This window comes from Sinohyriopsis cumingii, chromosome 18 (genome assembly GCF_028554795.1).
Source record: "Sinohyriopsis cumingii isolate HCF-2022 chromosome 18, ASM2855479v2, whole genome shotgun sequence".
In the NCBI taxonomy this organism is placed as follows: domain Eukaryota; kingdom Metazoa; phylum Mollusca; class Bivalvia; order Unionida; family Unionidae; genus Sinohyriopsis; species Sinohyriopsis cumingii.
Window position 1 is genome coordinate 32461026 of NC_142978.1, and position 18598 is coordinate 32479623.

The 18598-nt window shown below is 35.0% G+C and overlaps 1 protein-coding gene across 4 annotated transcripts in view; it reads left to right on the top strand.

Moving 5' to 3' along the window:
- LOC149776333 (plexin domain-containing protein 1-like) overlaps positions 1-18598 on the top strand; it is a 46372-nt gene that overhangs the window by 330 nt on the left and 27444 nt on the right. For all 4 annotated transcript variants that reach the window (XR_016416297.1, XR_016416298.1, XM_089942844.1 and 1 more), the window contains exon 2: positions 13159-13382. Coding sequence is in view for 2 of the 4 variants with exons in the window: in XM_089942844.1 (XP_089798970.1) it covers positions 13159-13382 (224 nt within the window). In the remaining 2 variants the exon portion in view is untranslated. The remainder of the gene's footprint in view (positions 1-13158; positions 13383-18598) is intronic.

Consider the following 18598-nt stretch of genomic DNA (forward strand, 5'->3'; position numbering starts at 1 on the left):
TTTGAATTCTGTTGCATGAAATATTTTCCAACTCTTCCGTGCCACAGATACATTGTCTTTTAACGTATTTGGCGTTAGGATGGTACTGAGGAATGTATTTTTACGATTTGGTATTTATTGATATGTAGATTGAGTTCCTCCACTATTGCATTGACACTTTAAATGTGGCCTGTTAACATCGCTCATCATTCCATCGCGTGATGTTGACGGTCAGTTTGCAGATGAAGACCTTTGTGTGAGGACGAAATCTTCAAGTTAGCTTTCTCTGTACTGTTGTGTGTGTGTGATTGAACAGTTAAAATATACGCAAATATAAATAATAATACTACACCGTTAAGTGTTCGCCAAAGTGTCATGAGGAACATTCTGCTAATAAAGTTATGTTCTGTTCTTCTCTGGCAAAATCAGTGTCATTCACCCCTGGTGATGACAATCAATCAACAAATTATTTGTGTCGGCAATCATGATTGGCAGGTTACTTTGCAAAAAGATCAAGGTCAACACCCTATGACCTTTCAACCTCTTGACCATCACTACCGTCGAAATCTCACCTTAACGCATCCATAAACATACTGCGTGAAAGTCTCGGTAATTCAAATCGTATATTCGCTGACAGGTATTGAATGCGGAATTAAAGTATATGACGTTCATAGAGAATGCACTGGGAAGAAAAGAAAGAAAATTTATTTTGAACCACATACAAATATTTCTAGTTATTCCATGTTTATATTTCTCGGTATTACATTCCTTTGCAAATGGCTGACCTATTTAATCTCTGTCACGTGTTAGAATAAAGAAACAAAGAAAATTCACCATTGACCACATAAACATTGTTCATTTCTAAGTATTACTGACGTTAGATGACAGCTGGATATTAGGAAAGAGGGTGCGAAACAGGAGTTCGAAACTTCTTTTAATTTTACATGTAGTTCCTATGCCAAAACACGACACACAAAAAATTTACAAAATTAAAAGGAACAAAGTATGCAAAAAGGTAGTTTTTTATGGCGTTGCACTAGTCTCATTAACTTGCACTCGTACAGAAGGGTAGAATATGCTTCATCAGCATGCCATTCGCCTATGGAAAGTTACAGTCTATCCTACGTCAGCCCCCTCCCCCCCCCCCCCCACAGCCATTCTAAACATCAAATCCGCTAACTAACAAGTTAACACTAAATGTTTTCTGTCAAACGGATATCACCATAAAATGCGTCACAATGTGAACAACGCGCAAAGGAAGTTGAAACAAGATGTCTGCACCTGTTAATTTTTCTCCACAGTCCGCAGATATTTCTGACTTTGTAGATTTGTGTCGGTATTGGTGATGGTTTCTCTTTTTGGTGGGTGGAGGCATCAATCATTAAGTATCTTTTCCATTTTACGGTTATATCGCCGTCTTCGGTGTCGGTGATTACAAGAATTGCAAGTATTGCTCTCGAAACAAGCCACACGGATAATAAAACGACTACTTGTATAAACAGTAGGTGACACCTGAAGATCAGTGTCTTATAACATAATGTATACGCAACTTATCATACGAACTTGTATTCTGAAAATCGGCATTCGTACGCAGTGAACTTAAAGACTTAAGAATGTATGGACTTGTATAGATTTTACGTTTTGTGGAATTTTTTTTTTTGTCCGGTTATTGTGATCACTCCTGCAAAGTTCAAGACGAATTGGTCAATAAACACCCTTATAGCTAGCCTCCATTTACAGAGTATAGCTATGATAACCAACATCAGATTCAACTACCATCGTTGTAATATTGCGGTATGAACAAAAGTAATTTATGAAAACCTGCTTGTTTGCACAGCGGATATTTTATTCCCCAGCATGTTCTCTTTGCCAGATTAACGAGATAAGACTGTGAATAGTATAGGACACATATGAATACATTATTTAGCTCACTGCAGATAAATAGGGAAGAGATTGTGCTCTGCATATCTCGTGCATCCATTATGTAAGTCATGTTTCGTCGTCGTCTTTGTTGTTATTGGTGTCATCGACTTAAGGCCAATTTTCAGCACATGATAAGTTATACATAGCGGCCAGTATATCTGGTGGAGGAAACCCTAGAATCCCCGGTAAGGACCACAGACCCACCGGAAGCTGCTGACAAGCTTTTTCACATACCCACATAGGCCGAGCCCGAGACCCGAACCAACGCGGACATTTCGTCTTAACCAAACATGAGGAAAGACAAGGAAAATGATTACAGGCTATATATTCTACAAATGGCAAATGCAAGAGCAGCAGGAATAATAATAATAATAATTTATTACGGAAATTGCAAGGAAACAGAATTTTTTTTGACTTAGCCACGCGCCAGACATAACTTTTGAAAGAAAACGGCATTTTGGTCTACTTAAATTTGAAATTTAGATTCAGATTGTAAATGAATGCGCATTGCAACAAATTTTCCATTTGATCTGGAACGATAAGATTTTGGTATTTTTGTCGATTCTACGAAATTTTGTGATTATGGAATGGATTCATCTGTGAAAATTCTACATGAAATACATCGGAATGAAATAGCAAGGGAGAAGCGTGTTGACATCTGCAAGTGTGTTTCTGTTCTGTCATTGAATAGTTGAAATCATAATGTGGGGGGAAAAAATGCTGGCCATCTGCGTCCATTGTTTATAATAGAAAGTAGTTCCTTTATGAGTACAATATGAAGTTGCGCGCGAGTTCAGTATCGTAAAATACTGAAAGATTCTGACAATGTGAAGTTAACGGAGAAAACAATGAGCATATAATAATCCAGTTTATTGCATACTTTGGTATTAGCTACGTTAATAATGCTCTATACTCGCATTGTTATATCGCAATATCCTGCGCATTTCATAATTAGTTACACTATGTGGAGAAGCATGTATTAAAAATAAATGAAATCCTAATTGGATGCGATAATCCATAAACTCTGTCTCTGATGATTTTGTCTTTATTTGATAGGAATATTTGTCGGGTTGAGGTTAATAACATGCATTTAAACTTATGAAGAACCGAACAATCGAAGAGGACGTGTCTTATGTCTGAGTTAGAAATGTATTAATGTATTATACACGAGCTAAACATCTAAATTAGGTCAATAAAAGGTCTCGAAAAGGTAAATTACAGGGATTTACGAAATGACAGTTACCTCTAGAACTGTATGAATTTATTTTTCTTAGCCTGTACGGACAAGGAAAGAAGACGATCTTTAGTACTAGAGGGTGGGGTTAATTTCATATTCACAAATACTAAAAAATTGTACTTTATTATTCCGATTGATTGAACAGCAATGGTTGAATTTGTAAATTAGACGGGCTCAAAATAAGAGTTTGCCAACTTCCATTGACTAGGCAGGCATTCCGTTGGCGGTAGCGTCCACACATAGTCCGAACCTTTATGTACATTGCAATAACAACAGCACCAGCAGCAGCATAAACAACAGTGCAGGAATCAAATAAATGAGTCATCCGCATGATTGCAGACAACAGTACGAACAATTTCCAAATGTGATAACAAAGAGGAAAAACGTGATCCAGTTTTATTTCGTTTAACACACTTCTTTCTTTCTTTTCCTGCTTTGTTGTTTGCTTGTTTACATATTTCTTGTTTCATCAGCTCTCTTGCGTTCTTGTCATTTTGCTTACTAGGTCGTTTGCTTGGTTTTGCACATCTTATTTGCCAAATTAAACAAAATGCGTTCCTTCGTTGTAATTGTTTGATGGAAATGATCAATCAGTTATATTATTATTACAATAAAGTAATGTCAGTCTATTAATCAATATTTTATATCAATATGAAATGTGTGTAATAATGCGCTCTGTGCTTGTGGGGACAAGACGATTTTCATGTAAAGCAGTGGTTCCCAACAATTTTTGGCTGAGACTTTAGAAAATATTTTTTTCACAGCTTCACGAACCAGTTTCTACATTTTGATAAGTTTTGCCAGCCTCAAATAATAATAATAAAAATCCCGATGACCCTCTCTGACCCTCCAGAACGTCCTCACCACCCTGGAGTTGAGAATCACTAACAATAAACGGTATTGTAATGCGTAATTGAAAATATAAGAATAGCTAAAAGCCGAATGAAAAGTATAATTTGTTTATTGGAATTATATAATTATGAATTACATTAACATCTGGACATGGCTGTTTGTATCAATGAACTACATGTTCCGATTTCTAATTTTATTATATACCTATTTAGTCTTACATCCTTGAACTGTTAAATCGGTATTTCCGTTTCAAACGCCAAGATTAGAAATACTTAGATGCCTTCACTGAAAGCGTAAAAAGCGGGCATTCGTGGTTTACGCTGAGTCGGAAGAAAGAATTTGGTTAATATATCTTACAAACACGTCTCGGCCAGATCCGTGGTGTATTCCTACGCCATACCAAACTCGTTCTTTCCGACGACTCAGAACAAAATATGAATGCAGCTTGCGTAGATCTGTTACTAACATAACTGTAATTCTGAAGAAATTACTTCAACTTCGATGCTCTTTTCCACGATGCTTTCTTTCATTATTCACCTACATGTATATAATGTATAACCCTATATATACCTTTAATTACACATTATATTATGAACGTTTCAGAGAAATTGCGAGTGGGGTTTTTCTTTTTCATATGCACTCTTTACATTAATAGTATTTATATTAATTCAGCTGCCTTTATTGATACAATCAGCCATGAATAATTAAGGATGTAATTGCATGCATTATAAAACTATTGTACTACATTTTCAATCGCTCTATTAATGAGAAATGTTCCCTGATTATTGAAAACCTGCCCATGCATTTCCTTTGGAAAAAGGACGATCCTCACTTACCTTCGAATTGTCGATCGATTTTGTTATGAAATTGGCTTGGTAAGATTTTGGAAGATATGTATTTGAACTTGTTTACAATTGTTTTCACACAAATAATCTTTTTTTTGATCTTCCAGTCCAGTCTTCTCTTTTGATTATTGTATCATTTCTATGCCACAATGGTACATCTGACAATGTACTGATGTGTTTCAAGATTACTTGTTAGCAAAGGAAAACCAAAAGTAATGATTACAGCCTCTATTCGATGAAAATGTTATCAGTACGGGTGTTCCATGGGGATCTGTGTTCGGGTCATTACTGTTCTTGATCCATATTGAAGATAATTCTCAATAAATTACTTCAATTCTATGTCAATATTTCATATTTTCATTATTCATGTCTATATATTTTATAAATTGTCATGGTAATTAATCACAATCAGGACACAGTTTTACAAAAAAAAAATCCAAGCGGGGGTTTAAGGTACTCAATCTCCAAAATGCTGATATCGTTTTTTATTTTACCTTTCCTGACCTCAGATTCTGTAATGCTAATCTCACTTTCATTTAGTCATATTATCATCTTGGTGTGTTACTTGTATTTTTCTTACCATAATAAGTGGTCTGTTCATATCGATTACACTTTTTTTTTTAAAAAGTGTTTTTGCCAGATCTGCAAATTCGCGTAAATTAAAACGTTTTGCAGATGAAGCAGGATATTTATCAAACCCTACGTTTTAGATATGAGACTTGTTTTGCATATGCTAGTAGTGAGAAGAGCGGTTGTACGCTATCCGAATCTGAATATTTCGTAAAGTGTTGATGAAAACAAGCAATGTTCGATACCGAAGAGCCAGAAGATGCTTGTTGGCAATTACTTTTAACCCTGGATACGAACAACATACTAAAAGAAGAAAAGGAATAAATTCAAAAATATCATAATTGTCAATACTTATATAAAAAATAACTATACACATAAATGATTGAAATAACTCTTACTCCATTTTTAGATCTCGCTGCGTCCCATTATAATTTCATACTTCTTAATACTTGCTATCCCCAAAACTTTAGACTCTCAGCTGGAAAACGTCTTTTTTTCCATCATAGTGGGATGAGCTTTTTATGAGAGTGTCAGAAGTACATTGTCTCTTTAGTCTTTTAAGCAATTTTTCAAGTTTAATACCGAGGAAGACATATATCATGGATACCATAAACTGAAGACTCCGTTACGGTTTTAGCGCCTTCTCGCTGATTTATGTCAAGCTAGAGTTTCACATTTCCAGTTTAAATATATGGACGCAGTGAAACGGTTCACCATTTCTACTTTGTCTATTTTACTGAGCTCTAAGGTAAATCACCTTCTTCTAGTTATTGCTCCAAAGTAGCTTTTAAATGGTGTAACTATAACCATTCGGAGAAATAAACAATACATTTCCATGTTCAAAAGAAGATTAGAGATAACAAAACATCTTGACAGTGATCACCTGCACATCTCTCTCTCTCTCTCTCTCTCTCACGTGCACGCGCTCTCTCATATTTGCTTTATATTGTTTTTGTCTTTTTCGACGTTCCATCACGATGAGCGTTGTATTTTTATAATGCGTAATGAGACGACCCTCTAACTTAAAAGAATGTATTTCAGTTCCACTGGAAGTTTTGCAATAAAATATACTTAAGGAAAACTAAAGTACAACTTTTGTAATTATTCTAATCACTAGATAAATATGACAATATATGGTACATAAACTAAACATCTATCTTCTTTTTACACTACACTATACATATATCCACATCTTACACTGCACTACACTACACTACACATATATCCACCTCTTACAAAACACTACACACTGCTCCGGTCGCCTACGTGGTTAGAGCGTCCGACCCGGATGCGGTAGGTCATGGGTTTTAACTCTGGCCGACTCATAACACAGACTTAACATAGATGAAACATATCGCTGTCTCTCCCGGCGCTCAGCATTAAGAGGTTAGCGTTAGGCCTTGTCGACCTGGTATCAGGATAATGTGACTGAGTGGGACACGATTGTACTATATATCTGCGGCATGATGTCCCAGTTTCTGACATCACTACAAACTTCCATACATATCGTAGCGATATGACTGAAAAAGTGTTAAAGTTACGTTAAAAATCCAAATCACACACACACACACACACACACAAACGCACACACACGGTGTACAAGAAACCTGTAGCAGAATCGTTCTAAGTTAGTCTTCTTTACCTGAACAGCGAACTAAGTATGTTTTAAAGGCAATGAAAGTTGAACACCAGATGGTAGAACAATTGATTAACCCTGAAAATTCATAATTGTTACAGACTATTGAAACCAAAATAGATCCAGAAAAGCAGGGGAGGACATAATATATTCACGGTACCATTTTCTTTAAATAAGGTCTGATTTTATGTACACTTTGATATAAACGGTACCGATTCTTTAAATAAAGCCTAGTTTTATTTACACTTTTATAGAAGCACTACCGTTTCTTTAAATAAGGTCTGGTTTAATTTACACCTTGATTGAGTTTCAAGCCAGTTTCAGTTTCAGTCACCGTATTTTATGAAAAGCCCTTGCATGAAAACTGTGCTATCGATTCACACATAATATAACATTCTTCATATTTGTTTCCATCGTATTATACATATATGCGTTAAAACAAGGATGAACATATAGCATATAAGAATCGGTAATCACACGCAAACCTTTATTAACAAAGTGACCGATAAAAATGTTATTTTGTTTATTCTTCTTTTAACAAATGGAAGAGTGAACATTAAAACTTTCATTTCGATTGATTGAATGTGTCAATATGGTTTATTTTAATTAAAGGGAAGAAATAAAGCCTAAAAATGTATTAATGTCACACGGACGATCATTTCTTTTCTGTTTCGTTCAACACCACTCTCAGACTTTATAAGCTCTGGTGTTTTTCAAACCTCATCACTTTAAATTATGCATTATCGGATTACAGAGTACCTGCAATATTTACTTACTTCCGAAACGGAAGAGTTCCATAAAGTGCATAAACTGCGCACCTCCGAAACGGAAGTAATGATAACGGAAGTATTTCAATGAGCATGGGCCATTTTTTGTTTTTAAACTGTTATGCTAACAAATTGTTTAACGAAGATCTTTACTTCGATCAAATTACAATCAAGACAGATATTGGATTAAACTTGGCAAACCACGACAAAAAGGGCCAAGTGTTTGGAACAAATTGATTAGACTCCTAACATACGTGTCAACCCAACGTAGGCATACTATTTTTAAAAAACTGGATAGGAAATCATCAGATAGCAGAGGTTCTTACTTAGCTACGACGGTGCAAAATATAGCATGCTTTCCAGGCAGCTACTCTTGAAGTCTTAAAAATAGTTTCAGTCTGTTAAGATAGCAGTAGGTAGGACAAAACAGGTACTAAATCAGAAGAACAGACCGTATGATCTATTAAATGCCTATTTATTTTCTCCGAATCTATTGAAACTGTGTCATAACCATTTATGAATCTACGTGCAAATGCATCATTTTATTTATGCTTTGTAAATATGCAGATTAAGAGCGTAATTATTATAAGACATTTAGGCTCAATGTCATACATACGTTACCAACCAGCCACGTGTCATGTAATTTCTCATTTACACCCACTGGTTAGAAAGACGTCAGCTCATATCATCAATCAAGCAATTGATCCAAAATTTAAATATCAATGCGACACAGATCTCTTTTGAAACTGCCAACATGTATTTATAAATTACTTATTTGTCGCAGATAATAAACTATCAATATATCGGTGAGTATTCAGAATTTATACCCTCAGAAGGGCAGAAGGGTAAATGAGAGAGAGAGAGAGAGAGAGAGAGAGAGAGAGATGAAGCCGATCTTTAAAAACTTTGGGTTTGGTCACTAGCGGATGACTGTGAGCCTTCGTGGTACGTCGGTCATAAATGTACCGACCAGCAAGTAACTTATTATTAAATTGGTTCAATAAAGGTCAATAAAAAAAAATGTGTCATGTTCTTTTCCAAAATTTTAACGGAGATATTCAGCATGCAAATTACTTATATATATATATATATATATATATATATATATATATATATATATATATATATATATATATATATATATATATAAACCAAGAATATGTATTCTCTTCCACTGATGTGTCTCTCGTAATATTTTATTGAGATTCAGAGACTTAATTTCAGTTGTCTTAACTCCTGTTCAGTCAAGCGTAACATCGACTTGCCGTCCATGCCATCATCACAGATGGAATATAGTTGGTTGGCGGAATATTATATGCGTCAGATCGTCTTGAGAAATGCTTGCTCTTGATACTTTTCTCTCAGTTTTCATAACAAACATCATCGTTTCACAAATTATTATTTACTATTTATCCCATCACATTTTAAAGTCCTAGTACAGAGTTTAGAAAAGTGTGTGTGTGTGTGTGTGTGTGTGTGTGTGTGTGAAAGAGAGAAAGAAAATGTCAGAGTTTCGTGTAATATTTACTCAAAAACGTTATTTAGACACGTATATGCAACAGTGTTATATTTATTTTAGTATGATGTTGTTTTGTTATCGCAAGTAGTCTTACGTTTAAATATGCTTATATAACGAGTGTAACAAATTTATATTCTGTTCCTTGTTCTAAATGAATGATTTAAATCTGTATGTGTAATTAATTTCTCCCAATATAAGAGTATACTTTATTAAACGTTGTGCCGGAGATAGGTCAGTTCAGCTTATGTTTAAAACTGAAGCCTACATCTTACCGGTATATGCACGCTGTATGTCTAACTTACATGCAAACACTAGTACTACATTCAATGTTCTGTCGTATGTCACTCAAACCCTACATTTGCCGACACTTATTGATCTCCCATCAATACATTGTTATCGATGGTACGAGGATCGCGTGATTTACATGCATAATGACAGATTTTTCGGACTTTCAAGCCTAACGCGCTTTAACTGTCTGGCTGCTGCTATATATCGCGTATACCGGTAAATTAAATTTTTAGTATGCATTAAAAAGCAACACTAACTCACATTAGGTAGCGTCAACGTAGAATGCTTTGATTGCATTTGTGTGTTAAGCTAATGTATAGGGTCTGGTTATGTATGCACTGGTGATAGGTATATTGGAGGGAGCTATGAAGGAAACCTAAATATTTGAAAGATGTGTTATACTTAACTAAAAGGACTATTGCCATTAACTCAAAATACACCTAAAAGATTTGTTAGTTTCAGTTGATATATTTTTAAGATGATTCACTTCTTTCAATAGTGATTAAGCTAAAAAGCCCCACCCATAGCATACCGTTTGAAAAAGTCCCTTTAACTCCCTTCCATTTGAAACAGCCCCAACGCACTCACTGCCATTTTGAAAAAGCTCCAACATATATATATTTTTTAAATTCCATCAGCTCCCTACTACTTGTAAAAAGAACCAACGCACTTCATACAATTTGAAAAAATCTCACCTACTAATTGACATTTGCGAAAGCGCAACCACGCGCTACAGTTTGTAAATGGTGTCCACCAACTCCATACTGTTTTAACAAGATCCTTTCCACACATTTTAAAAATGATATAAAAGAAAACTCTCTCGCTACCATTGAATAAAGGTATCCATTCACCTCCTAAACGTTTTAAAACACCTCTAACATCCCGTACCATATAAAACTATCCCAACCCACTGCCTACTATTTGAAAAAAGCATCTACTTATCCACGCCATTTGAAGATAAAAAAAACACTCTCACCCCTACTATTTGAAAAGTATTATCAACCAACCAGCATCTTTGGAGTGGCAAAGTCTTAAGGAAGCAAGTTTGTAATAACAAATATTCGTTGTGTTAATAGCACGTTAATAGAGGCACGTGACTCGGCATGGTACAAAACAGCATCCGTTAACCTTTGAAGGATTTGACCCACGTCTTTCGCATTTAATCGTGACAGAAATAAAAAACACACATGTATTAAACAGCAACGTTTTGAAAAGAACAGTAGAAGCAGATGAGCGTTACTAAAAAAAATAACAGTGTTCTAAAAGAGCCACCTCCTGCCCACGTTAGAAAATAAATCCATGTCTCCTTAAACGCCTTTATTTAAAATGATCCCATTTTCGTTTATGTTTCTCATCCTTTGAACTCCTGTTCACGTACTAATCCAGCTAGTTGATATACCAGTGGATTCCAATCAAAGAAATAAATCAACAGCAACTCAAGCCAATTCGTAATTCTCGATATAGAACAAACCCATATTATTTTAGGATTGGTTTCTCAAAAAGAGAGACATTGGCACGTTGGTAGTGTATATATTGGAAATTCATAAGTACTGATATAGTTTGTGTATCACCGTCGCTTGTAAAGATTTCACAAAACGCTATTTCCGCCGGACTGGGGGAATGGTATTATAACTACAGTTTTGGCATGCTTATACAGAGTTGCCATTATGTGCACGCTTCGTACGGCTGGTTTTGGCAATGACACCAGTTTGTTTATGAGATAGCCCATACCAATAAGCAACAGAATATTAGAGCTGCACAGTGCCCCAAATAATGCATTTTCCTTTTTAACTCTTCTGTTTTCTCCACCTTTTTCATTTCTTCCAATATATTTTCCAGATCACCATCAGTTCCATCCAAGTCTGTTTGCTCTTTTGAAAACTGAAGAATTTGTTTCAATTTTCTTCTATGTCCTGGTTTTTTTTTTTTTTTTGAACAAACTCTGTAATTTTTCTCTTTGCAGGTACAATTTTCTTGCCTGTAACTCATTTGCCTCTTTATTATCTGTTTGAGCTAGTTAGGTTTTCTTCCATAATATATATTGCTCAGTTCCACTTGTATAATCTCATTCTGTTTTTCACCTTACAATTTGCGCTCATTTTTGAGAATATTAAACTCGCCCATTTCGTTGGCAGGTTTTCTTTTTACAGGTAAATTCTACTAATGCAAAATTAATTTTTAATGGTTCGCAAAATACCCTAAGCCTTATTACAGAAAAATACGAGTTCTCCATAACTTTTATCGTATCTTTATATGATAATGATTCCAATTTTTATGAATTGACTGTGTTTTCTACGCTTTGATTGGATGTAAACGGTCACGTGATACTGATATGGACATTTTTTTACACATCTATAAATTCTGAGAATTACTTTTGGTTCCCTGTTACCGGATCATTTCATATGAAGTTTTATCTATATCAACGCCTTACACCCTAAGAATAATAACAATAAGATCCCACCCACCCACTCCTGTGATTTCCGATCCAAAATGAAAGGCCACAGACCTTCCTGCACTCCAACACTCATCCCTTTTTGCCGAAGAAGGCATATTGTAGGCTTTAGAAGCCAGATTTTCGGAAATTATTGTAGGCTTTAGAAGCCAGATTTTCGGAAATTATTGCATCTTACCTCGACAACATATTACAGCAGCGGTTATTAAAGGTCAGGGTCATATATCAACCAAGGGATGACACTAAAAATGGAACCGATTTTGCTTTTGAAAGATCGAAATGCGTAGAAAGTAACAAGGACGTTGCTATAACAACACGTACCATACGCAAACGTAATTTTAAAAAAAAGGAATATTCCTAGTTTAACAGCAACAACCATTTTTTATATATTAAAATAATGATCATAACAGTATATCACTGGCAATACCAGCAATGACATTCTACACAGTATCACTGTATAAAGAATCGATCAATCTTGGCTAGCGAAGATAGGGTTATGTATTCTATCGCAGCTGAGAGGCTAATGAAAGAACACTTTGATGTACATAAAAGTGAATGTTTTGTTGGTTAAATCTCTTGATATGATGTTCGGAAGGAAGTAAATTGGAATTATAAGGATTAAATGATCATGGTTGGATATTTATAGATATGTAAATTTTACCTAATCACTCGGACTTTATTTACTTTATGAGTGATTAGGTAAATTGTAACACATCGATAAATACCCAACCATGTGAAGTCGGACTGGACTGGTGATACTTTAATTTTGATGTTAAATGCTATCATATCCCCCCTGTACGAGATGGTGTGCACCAACAATCCCAATATGTACACTTTTCAAGTTCTATAATCACAAGTTTCAGCATTTAGTTGAATCCTCTCAATCTTTGAATAATTCTTTTAATAATGCGTTAATACAGGCTAGTCTTGTTTACCCTATTACGTAGTCTATTCCCTTCGCCCTGTTTACACACTTTTTACTATGGATAATTAGAACAGTAAAGTTATTTAATAGTGTGTCGAGACATTCAAATCGATTGATCAATTGTCTGACTGACTAATTGTTTTATTAATTGATTTGTCATTTCAGATCTACAATATTCGTCCCTAAGAGATCAACGTGTATTAGACCTGGATAGTTCAGAGAGGTATCGGTGGCAAGTGCCCATCGTATCGAACCTAACTCCCCCACAACACATTTCACAAACAGAGGGTACAACATTGGTGGCTGCGAATACCACCAGATACGATGTAAACAGAACGACCAGCGCCCCGCTTCCCACAAGCAGTACTCCCCCAACTGTTGTTATAAAAGTAAGTATCAAAGTATCAATGTATTTGCTAACGCATTCAAGACTATGTTTTATTATATGAGTGGAACGTTTCTTACTTTTATTTCTCATAACATCACTTAGCGAAATACAGGAGATAATTCAACAAAGAATTGTCAGTCAAGTGATGGCTGCTACAGTCACAATTATTCTGCCGGAAACTACTTAAAATGGATGGGAAGCTTATTCAGGTTTCGCAATTTTGCTCATGGTTAAATAATAAAGAAAAGCAACCACTTCATCCAACCTACGTAATCATTGTCGTGAAAAGGGGAATGTGTAAAGAACCTACCAGTCTCTTTACTTTGATATCTGAATGATTGGGTTGAGTTTGGTTTAAGAGTACACAGTTAGGCCTTACTTCAGACGCGTATCGCGTACAAGATAGCAATCTTGACATTTTCCGCAATGTTGCCATCGTGTATGATTGTCTATCGTAAATACTCGCTTATAAATATATTCAAATTGCAAACCACGAAGATCCCGATCTGCCGTAACATAATGCACGTGCAGATCTGGGTCTAAGCTGTTTATTCTACTGATTCCTCCTAACAAACTGCAGAGACCCAGATCTGTTGGCGCATTGTGCAGTTGGTTAGCAGTTGTACTCGTCTTATAAGCGAGTAAAGACCGTAATGATATACCGAAATATACAGGTGAAATTAAAAAATTAATTGATATTAATTAATACATGATACGAAAAAGCTGTAGAGAGTAAATAAGAGTAAATTAAATCAAATGTTTAATACAGAGGGAATTATTGGCTGGTTTTACAATGCATAAAATATATTCCTTGCAATAGCAGATTCATAAATGATGGTCAGGTATCAACCATATATCCAAATGAACAGGACTATATTTCGCAAATTAAAACTAATTTGTTAATAAAAACAAAAATAAAAAATACAAAATGGTCTATAGAAGAGCAGATGCCTTTTAACAAAATACATGTGTAATGCGTATGAGAGAAGTCTGGAAGAGTCGAATGTCGCAGATCTAGGGACTGTTATATATATTTAATTTGTATTGTTTGTTAGCTTTTATCCATGCCTATATGGTGTGTATATCTATTCATTATTATTAATTTTCTGTCCAAAAATGTTATTGAGCACCTTGTAATCCCTGAGAATAATAATTTGAATAAATAATTCCACCCACAAAAAATGAACACAAAATTACAAATGATTCTGCTTCTGATGTTATAGCAAGATGATATATAAAAGAAGCTAAGACACAAAACAATACTATAAATAAAATATACACAACAACTTCATATTCGTCAACGATATGCTTTAGTTTTGTTTGCCAATCACGTGTTTGTATCTAAATCGTTGAACGTTGATTTTGAGCTCATTATTTTTTAAACAGGTGGTAGTTTAGCATCTAATTCAAGACACCAATAATACAACTCGGGGTTACAACTTGAATATTCCCTCGTCGTTTTGATCTAGTGCTACTAACATATATCCAGAGGATCCAGTTAGTGGAAACTCCGTGAAATTGTAGTAGATATTGTAAATATTGTAGTGCCGAGTATTGAAAATCTGTATTACCGGTAACCACAGCGCGATGTTTAATGGATTTATTGAGTGGTGACCATAATGCTTGTCCAGGCGCAAATGTATATACTACACTGTCGGTAAAAAAAAATATGTCATAGAGTTTAATGTTAATAACCGCTGGACTTCCAACAAATTCGTTAATGTCTCTATTTGTGTTTCTAGGAAAAATTTTAAACGCTTGTACATGATTAGAGTATTCAGATCAAAATGTGACCATTCAATCACTGATTGTCATTAATGAGTTCATCATCGGAATGTTGCTATCATCGACATATTTCTTCGTTGCAGAGTCAGGGCTTGATTCTGGTTCTCCAAGACCATTAATTTTATTATTATTCATATTGAGAGAACCAGTCATTGTACCGCCTGCGGTTAATAAACGATCACTGATCTCAGTTCTGATCATTTTGTTGTTACTGTCTACATATCTTTTCGTCACCACATCATCATCTGATTTTGGTTCTCTCACATTCATAATTGTATTTTTACTCATATTGAGATCGTCGTACAGAGTATCGCCAATTCTTCTAATACGTCCAGCAATTTCTCCCATGATTAATAGAATTTATTCAACTGATGTTTTAATTTTACCGTTTTTAGTAAACACCACTAAGTTATCTTCTGTTGCATCTGGAACCCGCATAATGCTATATGTCAACGGGATATTACACGTCTTTAATCGTCCTTGTTTATCATGAAACACAAGGACTTCATTTTGGTCCACATTTGCAAGACTCAAAAGATTAGCGAGATATCCTTGGCCTCATCAAGGGTTGCATATTTAGATAACTCGCCTTGATGAGTTTTACTCAGGCGAGAAGATCCTCCGTAAATATCTACCATTATACTTTAAGATCTGTTTAAAACGATTAACGGATACTTGTGCACGACTTTATAAGGCGGTAATGTTGATGAAGATATAGCGTTGAGTACAGCAATTACATCACGGCCGCATATTGGCTGATCGGTTATTTTGTTGGTAATTTTGAATACCAGACTGGAGTTTTTATTGATTTTAAGTAACTTATAAATTCTTTTGGTGGAGCCAACCCATATGAATCAAAATAAATAATTCCACGTGGATCAATTGCGTATGCAACCCAAGGAGTACCAGGACCAGAACTATTATCAAGATTAATTATACCTGTTTCAATATTATTTGGTTGTTTTGGTAATTGATCACGCATAAATTCACATCTGAAATTTGTTAAATTTTTTGTTTTAGCAGCATCAAGTAAGTCAAAATTTGACATTGGACGGATTAACGAAGTGTTTCTGGAAGTCTTAGACTTTTTCCGTATCGATATGGGTTCCTGGTAATATTTGACCTTTCCCTTTTTTTTAAATCCTTGTCCTTTTATTTTATCTATTGCTAAGTCAGTAAGTTTACTAACTGCGGATCCAGCAGCACCAAGTGCAACTGTTTTTGCAATAGCTGGAACAGCAGCAGCTAATAAAGCTGGTTTAGCCCCAAGAAGTGAAAATATGCCACCTGTTTTAATTGAATCCTTAATGGAACTCGGAGAAAGATGAAGTTGAACTCCGGTTTTTGATTCTAAAGTCTTTTAAAAATATTTAAGTTGAGTCTTGGTTAATGTTAATTTGTTTGGATCACCACTTGAAATTTGATCTTTTTAAACGTTATTTTTGTTTCGCTTTTACTTCACAAGTTTTGATTGTAATTTTTTCACCTGACCAGAAGTCAGAGTGATATTAACGTGACTATACGACCTTACATGTTTTCTACTGGAGCGTCAATAACTCTCATTCGTCCATCGGTACCTTTAAGTAGCATTGCTTTGTCTGGAAGTATATCAGCGATTGCTCTGTAACCACCATCAGGAAGCCGAGATACACGGGCTTGAAGCTGTATATCAAGGACAGACTGCCTGAATAAATCTAAATGTGCCATCGAAAAGTAATAAATTGGATATAATGCAAACCAGTGTCAACATTTTCATCACGCCCCATAAAAATCATTAACCAATGATAAGCACGTGCAAAATGATTTTGTTCAAAATTTAATAAAACTTAGGTGCTGGGTAATTTTACTATCTGAGGTTTTCTTCGTATTAATCTGGCTAATCTTTCTTTGATTGCTGAAAATGCTTTACCGGCAACATTACCAACAGCACAAGTACCTTTATCGCAAATAGCTTCAATAGCTTTCATTCCTTGTTCTTTTATAAATGGTATTACTTTTCGAGCCGTTCTTTGAAAGAAAACTTGAACAACATCACTGAGTCCATCACCGTAAATCACTTTTTAAGTCCACGCTGATCATTGTGTATAATCATTTTTAAATTACATGTTAATTAATTAATTGTTTTTACTCGCTGTAATAATCATCGACAATTTCATTAATGGGAGAATTATAAATATTATGATCCATAACATCTCTGTAAATAATATTCGACAAATATCAGATGTTTCATTAATAATTTCTGGATAATTATTTCCTGCACGTTCTCTTCCGATCAGAATTGTTAGTGGGTCAACACAGTCAGGACAAATGATGAGACCGCTTCCTGTTTTTGGACCAAAATAGTTATCATATGCTTCATCAATTATTTCTTCTGCTGTAGGATCTCGTTCTTTCTGACTTGTTATTCGGACTGGTTTCTTTGATTGCTGGTTTTGTTTTTGTTATGATTGTTGTCGTTTTTGTAGTCGTTGTAAGCTTTCAAGATGTTTATTTATCCCATCAATAAATTTAACATATTTTTGATCATCATTTATGATATTATCAGATTCATAGTATGCTTTATAAATCCACTTGTAACAGGTTTTACGACTTACATATTTATTAGCGTACTCAGGTTTCAGAAATACTTTTCTATTATCATAACTGTGTACGACAAGTGCAGGTAATCTTACGTCTTCAGTATTTTTTATGTAGGAAATAGTCATCTCGGAAAAGTTATTATTTGATTTGGTTCTGTTCCTGCTTGTTTTGGTTCTGGTTCTTTTACAACAGCACCTTCAAGTTCTTCACCTTCAAGCACTGGTTCTGGCTGAGGGGCAAGTTGTTTTTGACCAGCAGCTATTTCACCTGGAGGATCTCTTAAAATCTTTGTTGTTTGATTAGTTCTTCTTGCTGTATGTTCAGTTTGCTCAGCCGTTCGTTTTAATCCCGGAAGAAGACCTTCACTAGCTTCTGCAACTCTTTCAGTAACCTTAGTAACAGGTCTAAATAATTGTTATTTATCTTCTGCATATTCAGCTTGTGCTTCTTGTCGTTCTGGCAGTTTTTGTTTGAGAGTGTCACAAACAGGAAGATATCTTCTAATTGCTTCTAATATTTTTCTATCTAATCTACTAGTGTAAGATTGTATTACTGATATAATGATTATTTAATTACTCATATATTAATAGCAGCAGAGAGGGTGCGACCTCAACGAAACGTCCGGCGGGTAAACGAACGCGCATACAAATTTAGAAAAACACGAACTTCAACGATAACGTAACAAAAAGAAACTAACCCAATAAGAGAAACTCTCGGTAAGTCGGAGACTTCATTTTGGCGTTATTGACCTTATTTTTTGTTTTCGTATGAAGCTTCCTTTTTCAAAAATGACGTTTCAGCAAAAGATCTGCTCACCCTCTCTGTTGCTTCTTCAGACCATGTCACGCATTT